This window comes from Lotus japonicus, chromosome 6 (genome assembly GCF_012489685.1).
Source record: "Lotus japonicus ecotype B-129 chromosome 6, LjGifu_v1.2".
In the NCBI taxonomy this organism is placed as follows: domain Eukaryota; kingdom Viridiplantae; phylum Streptophyta; class Magnoliopsida; order Fabales; family Fabaceae; genus Lotus; species Lotus japonicus.
In genome coordinates this window covers 43,879,257-43,897,846 of record NC_080046.1, presented here as the reverse complement: position 1 = coordinate 43,897,846, position 18,590 = coordinate 43,879,257, and the positions used below count along the sequence as shown (strand labels likewise).

At 34.0% G+C, this 18,590-nt stretch overlaps 2 protein-coding genes across 2 annotated transcripts; one reads left to right on the top strand and one right to left on the bottom strand.

Moving 5' to 3' along the window:
• Positions 1–9,704: 9,704 nt before the first annotated feature.
• Positions 9,705–14,094, top strand: LOC130722999 (GDSL esterase/lipase At5g55050-like). The gene is made up of 5 exons (XM_057573906.1): positions 9,705–10,137; positions 10,895–11,037; positions 12,191–12,424; positions 13,057–13,306; positions 13,550–14,094. Exons 1-5 carry the CDS (start codon positions 9,885–9,887, stop codon positions 13,768–13,770), a joined length of 1,101 nt encoding a protein of 366 aa, XP_057429889.1. The 5' UTR covers positions 9,705–9,884; the 3' UTR covers positions 13,771–14,094.
• A 1,025-nt stretch (positions 14,095–15,119) lies between these two features.
• Positions 15,120–18,220, bottom strand: LOC130722997 (pentatricopeptide repeat-containing protein At3g62890-like). Its single transcript, XM_057573905.1, has one exon. It carries the CDS (start codon positions 17,897–17,899, stop codon positions 15,554–15,556), a length of 2,346 nt encoding a protein of 781 aa, XP_057429888.1. The 5' UTR covers positions 17,900–18,220; the 3' UTR covers positions 15,120–15,553.
• Positions 18,221–18,590: the final 370 nt, after the last annotated feature.

Here is an 18,590-nt window from a genome sequence, read left to right as displayed (position 1 = left end):
GTCGAGGAGGTACGCACGAAATGGTGCTGAAATTATTGCCAATGAACATAAGAAAATATGTTTATTATTAATTTTTGTTATAAAATTAACATGTAATTAATTTTATTTCCTAAATTAATAATTTCGATTATTAATGTTTTATTTTTTTTCCTAAAATGATATATTCATTATTGGTCAATGAAAAATTTATCAGAAATTAAACATATCACAAAAATTAGTTGTATTAAATGCTCTAAGGGTACATTGATTGTGCTGGTATTTGAGCCAATGCAGCAGAAGTTCCATTATGATTTTTTATGTGATACCTAGTTTATATAAATGAGTAAATGATATAAGTAAAGAAAATTAAAACGTGCTATGTAACACCCCACTTTTCGATATTAGGTTATTTATTATTTTATCTTAATTATTATTATGCTATATGGTAATTTGATGAATTATGTGAGTATAATTTAAATCTCATGTGATATAGAATAAGATTTAGATAAATAAGTTTGTTAGGTTTTTGTGTGAGTAATTGAGAGTGGGGCTCATTAGTATGACTATTTAAGGGATATGAGTGAATTAGAAAGAGAGAAATCAGAATTTGAGAATTGGAGAAGTTAGCAGAGGAGAAGAAAAGAAGCGTGAAAGAGAGAAGGGGAGAAAAGAGAAGAAAAAACCTAGAATTTGATCTTCAAGAGGTAAGGGTTTGAATTTATCTTGTATAATTGTAGAATAACAGAGGTTGAGTTTAACATGAAGGAACCCTCATCTTTTTTGAAAATTCAGAACTGAGAGACTGTGTTGAGTGTTAACATGTGGTGAGAAAAATTGATTTTGAGCGAAATTGAGGTTCCGGGGAAAATTTGGTTCTGTTATGTTTTGCCCGCAGATACCCTAACAGTCTGTGTTGTAGAGAGCATAACTCTCTCTACAGAATTCCAAATTGAGTGAAACCAATTTTGTATGAAAGCTAACTCATAGGGCTATATTGGGTAATATTATCATAATTTTTAGATTGCTGGTTCAATACCAGAATTATCTGCAAGTTCACTCTGTTTCTGCTCGCAGAAACCCTAACAGCCTGTGCTGTAGAGACCATAACTCTCTCTACAGAATTCCAAATTGGGTGAAACCAATTTTATATTAAAGCTAACGTATAAGGCTATGTTTGGTAAAAGTTTCATAATTTTTGGACTGCTCATTTAGTACCAGGATTATATGCAAGTTTGCTATGTTTCTGCTTATTTCTGAGATTGATTCTGAAACTGATTCTAGTAATTGATATGAGACATTTGATGATTTTGTGTTGCTATTTTGTCAGTGGAATAGTGAATGATTTGATAATTGTATTGAAGTGTTATTTTGTGCAATTTTGGTGTGATTTCCGTTATGGAATTTGGTGAGAAAATATGTTATATATTTGGGGCTGGAGTGGTCTCAAAATTGCATGTTTTAATTTATGAGTTTTTGCACGAAATACACTTCATTTAGTCAAGAGGCAACGTGTCGGTTTTCATCGGAAAACTGAGGTTTGTCCCAGAACTGGCGTGGTTCTGGAAGTCTGGAGTGGACTTCATTGGTGGTTAACTGTCTGGAGTGGACGCGGTGATACCGCTAAGGTTAACAATTGGTACCACATGCATACATTAGAGTCTCACACACTAAGTTTCACGTTTTCAGTGGTTTTATGTGTTTGGTGAATCGTTGGTGAATTATTTTGCTGTTGTGGTAAAGTCGAATTATTATTCTTCTTAAAACTTATAATTTTCTGAAACAACAATAAGAATTATGAAACTGTCTTGAAAGCAAATATTATAATCACTCAGATTTTAAAGACAATGTGAAGAGTTTATAAAGCTGGATCTGAATTGTTTACTTGCTCTTTGTTACGCTATATTTTATACAATGTAAGTTCTTACCCTTCTGTTGGAATGATGTTCTATGCGACATCGCTCAGGTACTGGAGGTAGAGATGTGGCTCATGAGGAGTAGCTTTGGAGAGTCTTAGTTTATGTTATTATTATTATTATTATTATTATTATAAAATAAGTGTCTTGCTCTGTAATGTAACACTGGTTAGATATTTTACGTTACTTTTACATTTATGTTGAGAGGATTTTATAATCTCTTCTTATGGAAGTTGTTGAATAATTTTCTAAATGATGGCGATGTCGTACTGTTGACGGCCGAAGTGCTTATGAAATTCAGTTCTGAGTATGATGAATTTTATTGGAATATCATGGAAGATAAACCTATTTAAATAAGTGATTTTATGCATCTTAGGATTATCTGGCTTGTTTAGAAATTTTATTGGCAGGAATAATTCACTCTTTGGAAAGCATATGAACTTATAAATTTTCAAACACAATCAGTGTTAATTTTAATGAGTTTTCGTGAAGAAGTGTAATACTCCCTTGATATGTTTTTAAACTCTGATAAGCGTTTTTAAATAAAACAATGGGAAAAAGGGGGTGTTACATTAGCTAATGTAACACCCCCTTTTTCCCATTGTTTTATTTAAAAACGCTTATCAGAGTTTAAAAACATATCAAGGGAGTATTACACTTCTTCACGAAAACTCATTAAAATTAACACTGATTGTGTTTGAAAATTTATAAGTTCATATGCTTTCCAAAGAGTGAATTATTCCTGCCAATAAAATTTCTAAACAAGCCAGATAATCCTAAGATGCATAAAATCACTTATTTAAATAGGTTTATCTTCCATGATATTCCAATAAAATTCATCATACTCAGAACTGAATTTCATAAGCACTTCGGCCGTCAACAGTACGACATCGCCATCATTTAGAAAATTATTCAACAACTTCCATAAGAAGAGATTATAAAATCCTCTCAACATAAATGTAAAAGTAACGTAAAATATCTAACCAGTGTTACATTACAGAGCAAGACACTTATTTTATAATAATAATAATAATAATAATAATAACATAAACTAAGACTCTCCAAAGCTACTCCTCATGAGCCACATCTCTACCTCCAGTACCTGAGCGATGTCGCATAGAACATCATTCCAACAGAAGGGTAAGAACTTACATTGTATAAAATATAGCGTAACAAAGAGCAAGTAAACAATTCAGATCCAGCTTTATAAACTCTTCACATTGTCTTTAAAATCTGAGTGATTATAATATTTGCTTTCAAGACAGTTTCATAATTCTTATTGTTGTTTCAGAAAATTATAAGTTTTAAGAAGAATAATAATTCGACTTTACCACAACAGCAAAATAATTCACCAACGATTCACCAAACACATAAAACCACTGAAAACGTGAAACTTAGTGTGTGAGACTCTAATGTATGCATGTGGTACCAATTGTTAACCTTAGCGGTATCACCGCGTCCACTCCAGACAGTTAACCACCAATGAAGTCCACTCCAGACTTCCAGAACCACGCCAGTTCTGGGACAAACCTCAGTTTTCTGATGAAAACCGACACGTTGCCTCTTGACTAAATGAAGTGTATTTCGTGCAAAAACTCATAAATTAAAACATGCAATTTTGAGACCACTCCAGCCCCAAATATATAACATATTTTCTCACCAAATTCCATAACGAAAATCACACCAAAATTGCACAAAATAACACTTCAATACAATTATCAAATCATTCACTATTCCACTGACAAAATAGCAACACAAAATCATCAAATGTCTCATATCAATTACTAGAATCAGTTTCAGAATCAATCTCAGAAATAAGCAGAAACATAGCAAACTTGCATATAATCCTGGTACTAAATGAGCAGTCCAAAAATTATGAAAATTTTACCAAACATAGCCTTATACGTTAGCTTTCATATAAAATTGGTTTCACCAAATTTGGAATTCTGTAGAGAGAGTTATGGTCTCTACAGCACAGGCTGTTAGGGTTTCTGCGAGCAGAAACAGAGTGAACTTGCAGATAATTCTGGTATTGAACCAGCAATCTAAAAATTATGATAATATTACCCAATATATCCCTATGAGTTAGCTTTCATACAAAATTGGTTTCACTCAATTCGGAATTCTGTAGAGAGAGTTATGCTCTCTATAACACAGGCTGCTAGGGTGTCTGCGGGCAGAAACAGAATAAACTTGCAAATGATTCTGGTATTGAACCAGCAATCGAAAAATTATGAAAATATTACCCAACATAGCCCTATGAGTTAGCTTTCATACAAAATTGGTTTCACTCAATTTGGAATTCTGTAGAGAGAGTTATGCTCTCTACAACACAGACTGTTAGGGTATCTGCGGGCAAAACATAACAGAACCCAATTTTCCCCGGAACCTCAATTTCGCTCAAAATCAATTTTTCTCACCACATGTTAACACTCAACACAGTCTCTCAGTTCTGAATTTTCAAAAAAGATGAGGGTTCCTTCATGTTAAACTCAACCTCTGTTATTCTACAATTATACAAGATAAATTCAAACCCTTACCTCTTGAAGATCAAATTCTAGGTTTTTTCTTCTCTTTTCTCCCCTTCTCTCTTTCACGCTTCTTTTCTTCTCCTCTGCTAACTTCTCCAATTCTCAAATTCTGATTTCTCTCTTTCTAATTCACTCATATCCCTTAAATAGTCATACTAATGAGCCCCACTCTCAATTACTCACACAAAAACCTAACAAACTTATTTATCTAAATCTTATTCTATATCACATGAGATTTAAATTATAATCACATAATTCATCAAATTACCATATAGCATAATAATAATTAAGATAAAATAATAAATAACCTAATATCGAAAAGTGGGGTGTTACATGCTAGTGAATCAAAATTAAAACTCATGACTTTATTTTTACAATAAATACCTTCTCTGAAGGTCTTGAACTGCTGGAATATCTAAGTTGAATAACAGTTTGGAGTTGTAGGTGACGTTTGATACTCCCATCGTACTTGCATGTTTCAAAAGGCCAAAATTAATAATTAGTAAGATTTAATTATTAACTAATAAATAAAATACGATTTTTTTCGTAATACATGTCAGTACCTTTGTACATTTTTATTTTAGCCAACTGTAGAATAAGAATCACTGGACCATCGTGTCCTTCAGCAACATATTGTAAAAACTGTTGAGCGAAATCTTCCCACAGTGTGCACCTCAAGATTTCACTTCCGCTGAAATTTAATTGATAAAATGAATATTTGGTATAATCAAGGGAGGAGTATATTATTGCTAGAATTAGGATTTTAAATATAGCATAATGCAATCAAGAAAATTCCTCGTCCAAATTCAGCATTAAAATATCATTAAAATGATTCTGAAAAAGCTTAATAATGATGGTTTTTTTTTTGAATAAAAATCATGGTTGGTTTAAAATAGGAAAAATTTTGAAATTTGAAAGACTTTTTCAATATAGTTGTATTTTAAAATAAAAAAAACGAAGCTGGAATATCTAAGTTGTATTTTTTTAATATATTTTTTCCGGTAATATTTGTTTAGTCAATTTTTGCCGGAAATATTTTTAAAACATTATTTTAAAACCTATTCAATCAATTTTAGCATTGATGGTTATTAAAAATAGGAAAACATTTCTAATTTAGGTAGAAACTTAATGAGTTTGGCGGTATTAACAAAGGTTGTTTAGATCCAAAAAAAAAACAATGGTTGTTTAAAATAGGAAATTTTTTTAAATTATTTGAATGAATTTTTTTAATATAATTGTATTGCAAATCATCTTTTCTTTGGTATTATTTTAAAAGCTGGGTTATATGGGGTTTTTTTTTGATAAAAATAAATATGGGGGTTTAACTTATAATTTTGCATTATTTATTTATCATGTTAAAACATTATGAAATTTTTATTTTAAAAGCTGTGTTGTAATAATTTTGTATGAAAAAAAAGCTGGGTTTCAATATATTTTGCTGTAAAAAAAAAAATTAATAAAAAAGAATCTGGGTTTCAATCCTTTTTTTGTTAATATCTCTTTTTACATAATAACAAATTCCATTTATTATGTAACAAAAAAATTCCGTATTGTTTAATTTTTTGAATGTTAGGCATGTGTTTTGCAATTGTTTCAAATTTCTGATTATAAAAGAAAACTGAAAATTAAAATTGTAATTAAATTAGCCCACAATAATTATGGTGAGTCATGGTTTTATGTTGGGACAAAAAAGTAGGATGAGTTTTTTTTTCTTGGAGGGAAAATGGAAGACTTAGGGGGTGCCATGTGTCATAGGTTTCTAGAAGAAAACCTTATTTTCATATATATATAGATATAGATTTTTATGGAAAATGATTTATCCTCTTATTAATTTTCTTATAAATCCTCTACACATTGAATGAAGCAATAAATTATTGCCTTTAGTATGTAAAAAACATTTACTCCTTTCTCCATTTAGGGTGTAAGAGAATTTGTAGGATGATGAAGTAAGAAGATATAACAATGCTCTTTTTTTATTTATTAATATATATCTGAAGTCATTGTTATGAGACTAATTCTATTCAAGTTTGAAACTTTAAAAAAAAATTCTATTCAAGTTTGAAGATAATATTAAGTGAGTAATTTTTCTCAATAATTCATTCTTCATACACATTACACAAAAATTAAACATTATTGAGGCTTAAAAATGCCCGATTTCATATGATGGCACACGTTTCAAGAGAAGCCAAGATCACTTTGTCCATTACATGCACCGTTGGTAGTGGGCTGTTCTATTCCCATTTATGGGTTCTCACTTGTCAACGTTTACTGCTATATATACTTAGCCCATTAGAGCATCTCCAATGGTGAGATCTTATCTTGTGACTTAACTCATTTTTTGTGGGCCCAGATTGCCACATAGGATTTAAGACACTCATAAGGTCCCTATGCACATTTCACTCTAGTGGTTGAGATCTTATTTTACTTCTGACTGGACCCACAGTACCAAATATATTTATATTATTTATTTCTCTCCCTATTTTACACTTTGATTTTTTATTGAGGGAGAGAGAAAAAAAATATTATTTTGTTTAAGATCCCACATTTGAGAGTACATGAGCTAAGGCACGGATCTTAGCAAAAACTAAGATCTCATGCCACCTAGGATAGCTCCAATGATGAGATCTAATAAAATCCGGATCTTATTTTAAGATCCTTAAATAAGGACTCCGGACATCTACCAAATCTTAAGACTTTGAATGCGTTTATGTTCAGATTATTAATTACAAGGTAAAGCCTCTTAATGAAGCTTCCTTTTATGGAATTCTGGACACTTTGACATTGTTGGCTCATGCTGTCATTGTTACTGTGTTCATTCAATTAAATCGAAACAAGAAGGCAAAGCAACAAAGATTTTTTCCCCTTGAAGATTTTTTTCTTATTGATAGTGACAATTTTAGGATCTGAGTAGGAGAAGAATTATATTTCTACTTTAATTAAGATATATGTGTTCTGTTCTAAAAAAATGTTATAGTCATCATCTCAGCCATATAAGGCCAGCCAAAGTCAAAAGTCAAAGAGACGATCATCCCCACAATGGGTAATCACTCATTTTATCTCGGTCACAACATCTCAAACGCAGTTTATGTACTGTTCAGCCAAAATGACAGTCTAAAATGGTAATACATCTCAAACATTGATCAATTCACTGCTATAAATACAAATTTGATCACTCTGAAACATAAACATAATTCATTTGCTCATTCGATCTTTAGTAAAGAATGAAATTTCCCTCATCTAATATTAAACTAACTTGAGCATTGAAGCGTCTTTCTCGAATTCTCGTCATGCTTACACACCACCTTGCCTCACGGCCTGCACCACCATAATGAAATCAGAGGAACACTTGGCTATTTTTTTAAAGAACAATATGTTATATATATAAAAAGTAAATTGTGTCGCTACAATTAGAAAAATATTATTAATTAAAAATATAAAGTAACTTAAATAACTTTCTATATATTTCTTACTTGTTTTTTTATAAGCAATGTAATATATATTGAAATGAAGTACAAGAGATACTTCAACTCAATACAAGGGTGCTTGTTAATAGCGGATCGGCGGTGGTGGAGGTTGTTGGTTGAGAACGAGAGAGTTTAGGGGAAAAGTACTAGGTACAAGGTATTGTGCTATGTATAGATGTGTATGGTTATAAGAGGAGGTTTTTAAAATGGTGCATGGTTATAAGAGGAGGTTTTTAAAATGGATATCATTGTGGTGGATGGATGGTTGAGATTTGAGAGGGCATCAATTAATTCTAGTGGTTAATGTGGTCTTCAAATCTTGAAGATAATAGTCTCATAGCTGTCGGTTGTTGGGATACCTTAGAAATAAATAAAAAAACCGACTTCTTGATGTGGGTTGTTAGTCAAGCTGATGTGCCTAAGCAGGATTCCGATGACACATGTTGGAAAGCTGAAGTTTTAGTGGACTTCTAAGCGCATTCAACTTTTGTAACTTTGCAACATAATCCTGGTAATGTGGATAGTGCGTTCTTAAAGCTTCTTTGATCAAGTGTTTTATCACCAAAAGTTCCAGCTTTTGGTTGGCAAATCTATCTTGAAAGGTTGTAGGCAAGAGATAATTTGTTCCACAGAGGAGTTGCCTTGAAAAATAATAATGTTTTATGTCATTTATGTAAAATTGGTAATGAATCATGTTCTCATGTGTTATTCTCTTGTTCATTTTCCTACTTTGTCCGACAAAATTATCTTAATTGATTTGGAGTCGACACAATATTTTATATTGATTGCAAGGCTAATTTTTCACAATTTGTTAACTCTTGCATGGTAAGCTGTCAAAGAAGGTGTCGACAGTTGTTTGGTTTGCTATCATTTAGTCCACTTAAAGTGCTTGTAATGATATTTTTTTTTGGATAAGCCAAATTGCTTGTAATGATATAATTTTCTAAAATGGGACTTCATGTATTGCATCTTTTGTGGACGGAGTTAAAAGCTTTTCATCTTGACTAAGATGTAGATTTAGAGATTTTCATTTTTCTTTTGTTAATCCGTTGTATATTTTTTTTATAAGAGGAAAATTAACAGAAAAAGAGAAACTAGTTAATAGCATCTAAATATAACGACACATAATCAAAAGAGGGGGGTCTCCTCCAAACTTGAACCGGAGATCCAATTCTACAAGCTTCCCGAGACAGTGCATCCGCTGTATTGTTCTTGTCTCGCGTTATGTGGATCGACCGGCTTCATGTCCTCAAGGTTGCCCATCAACCGGCGGATACGCATGATATCTTCATAATCCTAGAAGCTGGTAATGTCAGTCCTGTTTGCAAAGCATCAACGAGATTACCACAATCACTCGAGCATTATATATATCCTCTTTTGTGCCTACCAAATTAGTTTATATATGAGTTGAAGTATCTCTTGTACTCTCTTTTTAATGATTCTTTAGCCAAATGGTAAATTATAATGAGATACCTTGTTTAATTCATATCAAAATCACAAAAGCATAACATTATTTCACAAAAACATTAATAATCGAAAAGGGCTTTGGTGGGTCTTTTTATGCTTTCAGAGTTAGATCTGAGACTCCAACTAAATAATATTACCATTCAAAAATAGAAAAAGAAAACGGATTCTTAATCTAAAAAAATGCCTTATTATAAGGACAGATGAGCGTTTCAAGGATATGAATTGATTAGAAAGATGTGATTTGGTTGCAATTGCAAGAGATTGTAATGCTGGCTGTTTCATCAATATCCATTACCATTACCTAACAAAACAAAACAAAATAACAACAACATGAATCTAGAGTGTGCTGTTTTAAATTTGCTCCACTATCTCTCACTACTTCAATCCAATTCTTCTTTTCACACGTAGTATCTATTACTACTACTCTCTTGTCCAGTTATTGCATCTTTAAATCTCTTACCAACCCTTCTCAACCGTCACATACACATACACTATAAAGGAAACACAAATTAAATTCCAATTCCCAAAAGATGGGGAATTCCTTTCATTCTTTGTTTCTCTGTTTCTTCATCTTCTTCTTCAGCTTTGGATTCTCCTCCTCAGAGGCTCAAAAAAAGGCCCCGGCTGTTTATGTGTTTGGAGACTCACTTGTTGATGTTGGCAACAACAATTACTTGAGTCTTTCCCTTGCAAAGGCAATTCTTCCTTACTATGGAATTGATTTTCCAACTAAGAAACCCACTGGCAGGTTCAGCAATGGAAAGAATGCTGCAGATTTAATTGGTATGTGAATGTGATTCAAGATTGGCTCTTTGTTGGTTCTTCAAACTTTCATACAATCTATAGCTTCTCTGCTTACCTATTTTGAATTGGAATAGCACTTGTTTTATCTTATATAATTTGCTTTATCCAATGTTTTCTCCTTTGAGAAATTCATGCCACTGAGGATGATTCCCAAAAGCATAAAAGAGACATCAAACTCCATATAAGTCCATACACTTAATTGATTCTAAAATCAAAATAAATTATAAAATAAATTACTCTATATATTAGCTAATAAGTGTCAATTGATTCTTAAGGAAGAAAATTGATCCAAACATACATTAAATCATGCCTTAATGCCTTATGAATGATTGAAATCTTATATATGCCTTTGTCTGTGTCTCATTTTCTTTCTTACCAATATAATTATGACATGTTAATTAGAATCCACTCATGTTAAATTTTAATTGCAATATTTATGTTTTTTTAAATAATATAACATAATTTTATTGATAAGATGGGGCAGGTAAGACTGAGAAATCATAACCAGACATATAAGATTTCAGTCCTATGGACATAGGAAAAGGAACACAAGTTTTACTTTTTTTTCCCCTTATTATTGGAATTAGAACATGGAAGCAAACTTGTATAGTACTACCAAAAGTTAATGTGATTGATTGAGGCTAGGCATGCATGACAATAGAAATAAGGCTTAGAAATAATATATACCAGTTGTGTTTTCCTAATTACTAATATATTTGGATGAAATGAATGGCAGCTGAAAAAGTGGGCCTTCCCACATCACCAGCTTACCTGTCCCTAGTGTTAAAGGCCAACCACCACAAGAACGTATCCTACTTGGAAGGGGTTAACTTTGCCTCTGGAGGTGCTGGAATTTTTGACGGCACAGATGATACTTCTGTTAGTACTGCTCCTGTCTCTTTCCAATTTTGTTTATTAGTTCTTGTTCACTTTTGTCTTGAAATAGTATGAAAAAGATAATGAAGTAAGTGAACTAATTAAATTAATATAATAAAACAAAATTAATAGAGATGGAAATATTTTTAATTTTTCATAAAGCAAAGTATTTAACCTTATATCTTTTCGATCAAAATGATCTTTAAGTTATATGATTTTTTTGGTCATCGGAAATATAAATTGTACCCGCCAAGAATCGATCCCTGTACATCCTCCAACCCACCTATATGTCCCCCAACTCCTACCACTTGAGCTATTATACGGGGACTTTAAGTTATATGATGAGAAAAAAGAGAAGTGATTTATATAAAGAAAAATTATAGAAATTGGGAGAAAAAAAAAGTTGTAAGGATATATATTTATGAACAAGTGATTTTGCAATCTGATACTACAAGTGAACCATAAGTGAGCCTTTCAGGGAAAGAGATGGGGCCATGGATGTGGGCTCCACAACTAACCAAGACAAACAATTGTTGATGTTTATATGTTGAAGAGATGTAGCCATAAATGAGTGATAACATAAATATCAAGTGAGGATAAAAAAATCGGGATTTTTTTTTAGAAATATAATATAAAATCATACATTCATGTGTTATTTACCTAATTTTTTTTGGAATAATTGATTCATAACATGGTACAAGAGTCTCTATGACTAAATGAAATGTCATCTTGCATAATAAATTTATAATGTAAGACATTCATGTACCATTACCTAACAAGTTAATTAAGCTTTTGTTATAATTAGTTCATGATACAATATTAGAGATGTTTCTATGATTAAGTGATCTAGAATTCGATTATTGACACTCTCAATTCAATCTTATTATAAAAAAAAAGAATTTTAAACACGTGATAGATGAGTTTGCACACTCATGCACTATGTCTACGCTTCATTTTCCATATGTGTAGAAAAATCATAAGAATAAAATTGAAGTACTTGTAAGTATTTGACCAAGAAAAAGTGGTCAGAAGATAAAAAGGCAAATGACCCAAAACACCAGTTGTTATCCCTAAAGATTAAAATGATGAGAAAATAATGAAAATATTCTCCATACTGAGCTATTTATTTACCGCTGGTGACATATATATTTTGTAGAAGCAATCAATACCGTTGACAAAGCAAGTGGACTTCTATTCAAAAGTGCATGAACAATTGACACAACAGATAGGAGCATCTACTCTTCAGAAACGCCTCTCAAAATCCATCTTCCTTGTTGTGATTGGTAGCAACGATATCTTTGGTTATTTTGGCTCAAATGTAACTCAAAACAAAAGCACTCCACAACAGTTTGCGGATTCCATGGCTTCCTCACTAAAAGTGCACCTACAGGTAGTAAACACAATAGTATCATTATACACTACTTGCTAGCTACTTCTCTTGTCAAAAACCAGACCGGCTAGTCCGATTTATTTAACTAAGAACCGGTAAAGTAATCGGTTCAATTGGAGATAAAAACCGGAGAGAGAGTCTTAGAATCGAAAAAATTGATATTGTTGAACTGGCTTGAACCAATTTGAAATGTTCATATTTAAACAAATTCTAAAAAAAAAAATCAGATAAATTATATTTTTCAATTTTGAATTTAATAAATATATTTCTTATTCAATTAGAATGCTCATATACATGGATTACTATTTTCAACTTTTTACTATTCATTTTTATCTTATAAAATATACATTATGATGATTTTATGTTAGTTTAAAATTTAATTTGACTTAAATAATATTTCTTAATATTTTATGTTAATAAATTATTTGATATATAATATATTAATATATATAGTTAATTATTATGGGTTCAACCACGGTCGAACTATTAAATTGGTGCCTTCATCAGTTCAATAACCATCCGGTTTTAAAAACATTTAGAAGGTAAGAAAACTTATGATGTTGGCATGATGCTTAACAAAAAAAAATGATGTTGGCATGATTTTCATTTTGGTTTTGGTAACTTTGTGGCAGAGATTATACAACAACGGTGCAAGGAAATTTGAGATTGTTGGTGTAGCTGCACTTGGATGCTGCCCCGCATACAGGGCCAAGAACAAGAAAACAGAATGCTTTTCAGAAGCCAATTTGTTAGCGGCTAAATATGATGAAGTCCTTCAATCCATGTTAAAGGAATGGCAATCAGAGAAGAAGGACTTGAGTTACTCCTACTTCGATACCTATGCTGCCCTCCAAGATCTCATCCAGAGTCCATCTTCTTACGGTATTAAATTGTCACATTTAATTTCCAATGCATAATTAACTTAATTTGAGGGCGAATCTTGGCGCAACGAGAAGGTTGCTGCCATGCGACTTTGCGATTACAAGTTCAATATGTGGAATCAGCATCTTGCAAAAAAATGCAAGATAAGACTGTTTCCATTAAATTCACATGGGCATAACATGAGCTTTATAGCACTATATTTGCCTATAATTAACTTATATCTTTACTTTTCACTGTTTTCAGGATTTGCAAATGTGAAAGGTGCTTGTTGTGGACTTGGTGAGCTGAATGCCCAGATTCCATGCCTTCCAATTTCAAATATTTGTTCGAACAGAAAAGACCATGTCTTCTGGGATGCAGTCCATCCTTCCGAGGCAGCCATTCGCATTGTTGTGGATAGACTTTTTAGTGGACATCCAAAATACACATCTCCTATCAACATGGAACAGCTCCTAGCTATTTGAATTTCAACAAACAACGATGAATCAATTGGTCATTTTCAAATTCTTAGCACAACTAGGTTGTGTTTGGTTAGAGTAGAGAGTATAAGAAGAAGAGAAAATAGAAGGTGGTGAGAAAAAATAGTGGATTTTTAAGATGATTAGTATAAGAGAAATAAGAGAGAAAATGAAGAGAAATCATGTGGTAGATGGTCTTTTGTTTAGTTTTGTTGAATAGAAAGCAATAATAGAAAATATTAATATTTTTATGTAAAATTAAATTTGTCCTTGATATTAAATATTTAAAAATAATGGTAAATAAATTGTTGGAGTTAGAGAAGTATAAAAGTGAGATAGTAGATTCTCTCTCTCCAATTTCTTCTCATTTGTGGGAAACTCAATAAAGCCATGGAATTGACCCATAATTCATTTCAAGGTTACGGTTCAGACTTCAGACCACCACATATATCTCTGTAAGCACTGGCTTTGGCTCTGAATTAAGCACACTATCTCATTTCAGCAATTAATGTCACTGCATGACAGACAACTGAAAAGATGCCAAAATTTTCATATTTTGAGTTACTAATTTGAAGATTAGAAAGTCAACAACTTGAAAATTGTACTGAAATATCAAAGTTTTTTTTTGGGTAAGCACTGAAATATCAAAGTGATATAAAATATCAGGGACTGGGCTTCAATTATGCTTGGGCAAGTTAAAGAATCAAAGCACTACATTGATCACTCCAACAACAAATACATCAGGCTAAACACAGTTCATAGTATCAAGTATCAAGAACAATTGAAGAGTCATGTTTTATCAGAAAGAGTGACAAAAATGATGAAAGAGACTTGACTAGCTATGCTATCTGCCTTTTCTGGAGCTCTCTAAAAAGGGCCGCACAAACATGAGAAATATAAGGTTTAGCAGCATCACACTGAAGACTTACAATGACAGCAGTGTTAGCCTGTTAGGCAAAGAAAATCCTTGTTAAATATGTCAAGCACATTGGCCCTGGCTAATCTCAATTGGTGCCTTTGGAAGGAATGCGTGGATTAAACGCATCGGGGCAGGAACTTTTGGAACTCATTTGCACACATCAGGTGACGAAAGAAATGGCAATTGAGCGGTCTGTTTAACTCAACAAGCCGAGCAAAGCCACTGTAATGTGCATGGGAAAAAGCAGTTACATCACTCATCAATAGTATTTCAAGCCAGCTTCACAATGATGGTTACTGACTCAGAGATACTAATGAAGGCCAAAACAGAGGCCAATGCTAATTGGATTTTTGCAAACTTCACCAAGAAAATAGGCCGACCCCTCAATGCATGCTCCATCAACACCATGTATCCACAACCCCAAGTAACCTAATAATACATTAAATACATATTGATTCATTTCAGACTCTTGGAGCTAACATTGTTAATCAACATCAGGAAAATTATATTGATATCTGCTGAAGTATTGTTGAGATCCCCACATGGATTAGAAGTAAAGCCAACATAGAACTTATAAAGGGATTGGCAATCCCCACCTTACGAGCTAGCTTTTGGGGGTAGAGTTAGGCATAACACGAATACTAAGAAGTATAGTATGCTCTAATTCTCCAAACTTTACCAACAATGCTTTTAGTCTCCCTTGCAGCATAAGAATGAACAAAATTTGATTATGCAAAAGGAAACATACCAAATCTTGAAATAATCTTCTATGCATGCTTTGATGTTGGAGTCCAGAGCACTATAAAAATTTTGAGTGCACCTTCTTAGAGCATAGGAGACACATTCACTTTAATTGCACTTGCAGTTTTGCTACCAAAAATCCATGCAGGAACAAGATCCATGCTTAAAGTGATGAAAGCGATGACGATCCCGTACCACAATTTCACGATTAAAAGCTTTGGAGATTAACTTCATTACTGTGTGGCAATCATTACATATGCGCAAATTCTTCATTATTCTGATTGGAATTGGTGGAACAATAGTGATAAGTCCAAAGGCAACTGCAAGTTTCTCACTGTGCCTTGAAAGGACAGTTTCTTTCTCTTCTTCATCTATATCAAGTGAAACCTCACTTGTAATTGGTGAATAGCCCTCAATCTTAAGTTTTGCAGCCACTACATCTAGCATGTGCTCGATGTCATTTATCTGAGGGTGTGTCATATCTCCTGCTAGGAACTCATGAACTGTTCCATTTGCTTCAATCACGCTACAACCAGGTGTCTTCACAACCCCATGTTGTGACATAATTCCTCTAATTTCAAGAACATCGCCCCAATTTCCTTTTGAAGCATATATATTTGACAATAATACATGGAAACCATCATGGTCAGGCTGAAGCTGAATGAGCTTTCTTCCCACCCTCTCCCCCATTTCATTGTTCTGGTGTTTTCTACAAGCCCCAAGCAAAGCACCCCAAGTAGAAACATCAGGTGCCATTGGCATAGTCTCAATCAGTTCTTCTGCTTCTTTAAGCAAACCTGCACGTCCTAAAAGATCAACCATGCATCCATAGTGCTTAACGTTTGGCTCTATTTTGTGTTCTTGGATCATAGAACTAAAGTAGCGGCGTCCCTCGTCCACTAGGCCCATGTGCCGACAGGCTCCAAGAACTGCCACAAATGTTATCTCATTAGGAAGTGTTCCAGTATTCTTCATTTCTGCAAACATGTTAAGGGACTTTTCTACCAAACCATTCATTGCCAACCCACCAATGAGAGCATTCCAGGTAGAATCCCGCTTTTCCTCCATAGCATAAAAAACCTCTAGTGCATCGTCCACACAGCCAGATTTCAAATACATATCCATAAGTGTCGTGCCTAGTTCAACATTAACCCGTAACTTATTTTTTCTTATATAAGCATGAACCCATTTGCCCAAGTCCAAAGCAGCCAGATGGGTGCATGCTGAGATGACACTCACCAAAGCAGTCTCATCTGGCCTCATTCCATGAAGCTGCATCTCCTGGAATAAATCCAGAGCCTCTGAGTAACGTTCATTTTGAGTATAACCTGATATCATAGCACTCCAAGACACAACATCCTTCTCAGGCATGGAAGAAAATAATGTCTCAGCATCCTCAACTGAACCACACCTCAAGTACCCAGATATCATTGAGTTCCAAGATATCTGATCCAAGAGGACACCCCCATTGAAAATTTTCTGAGCATCCAATATCTCCCCACAACTTGAGTACAAAAATATCAAGGCATTCTGAAGGCTAACATAAGCTTCAATTCCAACTTTTGCAGCCAAGCCATGCACTGACTTCCCTGTCGGGACAATTGACAGGCGCGAACAAGCAGAGATAGCACTAACCACAACCACCTCATCCACCATCACCCCATTAGCATTCATATCCACAAACAAAACCAGCGCATCCTCATACATCCCATTCTGTTCATAACAAGAAATCATCGCACTCCACGAAACCATATCCTTTCCCCGAATCCCATCCGAAAGCTCGCGCGCCTTCGCAACAAGACCCTTCCTTCCAAAGAGTGCCACCATCGAGTTGGAAGCAATTGTGTTCCTCTCCGGCATCCGGCCGTACACGCGTTCTGCTTCCTCCACATCACCCGTCTGAACATACCCAGACAATAGGGTATTCCAAGAAACCAAATCCAACACAGGAATTTCCTCAAACACTTTGCGGGCACCCACCATGTCCCCGCAAACAGCATACAACTTGATCAGCGTGTTCCTGACATAAACATCAGAACCAAAACCCAGCTTGACAACATGGTCCTGAATTTCCTTTCCTTCGAATACCGCCACCCGGGCAGTGCAGGATCCGAGGAGAATTGGGTAGGTGTAGCTATCAGGAGCTGCATTCTCCAAAAGAAAGAGCTTGTACAAGATGAGAGCTTGATGGGGTGAGTTGTGAAGTTCCAAGTGGGCACGCATGATGGTGTTCCAAGTGAAGGTGTTGGGGTTGTGGAGGTGGTTGAATATTCGGAGGGAATGATGGAAGGGAATGGAAGTGGAGTGAGTGGAGAAGTTGATGATCCTGCTTGCAGCATAGGTGTCTGTGATGAAGCCTGTGAGGATCATCTGAGACAGAATCTGATTGAATTGTCTTAGGCATTGGCATCGTTGTAGCTGTGTCTCTAAGATGCTAAGGTTTATGGTTGGTCTCAAGGTGGTTAGTCTCAGCATCACTCAAGAGAAATGGTTACATGCATAGGTGCATGCACAAATACTCGTTGCTCAGCATGTTGGCTTATGGTTATTCAAACCCTGTTTGGTACAAGAAGACAAGAGAGATGTACCACACTTTTTCACTCTCTCATTTTTGTGGAGCTTCACATTAACCACATGTTTTTTTCAACTTTGGATTTCCAACATGCTCGATTGAGTCTTTCATTTGAATGCATTCATGTGTGTTGTGGCCATCATTTTCATTTTCATGAAAATCACAATATCTAGAGTTATCGATATTTTTGTGTTTAGAGGGTTGAGATATATGAGCCAAGACAATGCTCATCGCTTCTTTTAGTTCTTTATATATCTTGAAAGGTATAGTATGAAATGCCTCTAAAACCTTTTCTTGTGATGGTTTTCTCTCGATCAAAATGAGAATTCTTTCTATCGCGATTCTTCATCTCAGAATGATTTTCTTGCTCGTTCTTTTGTCGAACAGGTCTAGCCAAACTATCCTCCATATTTACATGCTTTGCCGCTCTTAATTTTAAATTTTTCCATGTCGAGCGGTTGCGCCTTTGCTAGGGACTAATGAAAAGGAGTTCCTACTTTGATTGCCTCGCATAGTAAATGGAGTTTGACTTTGGAATCTAAGTTTACAACTAGTGTGGCCTCCTTGTCAAATTTGGTAAGGAAATCTCACAAT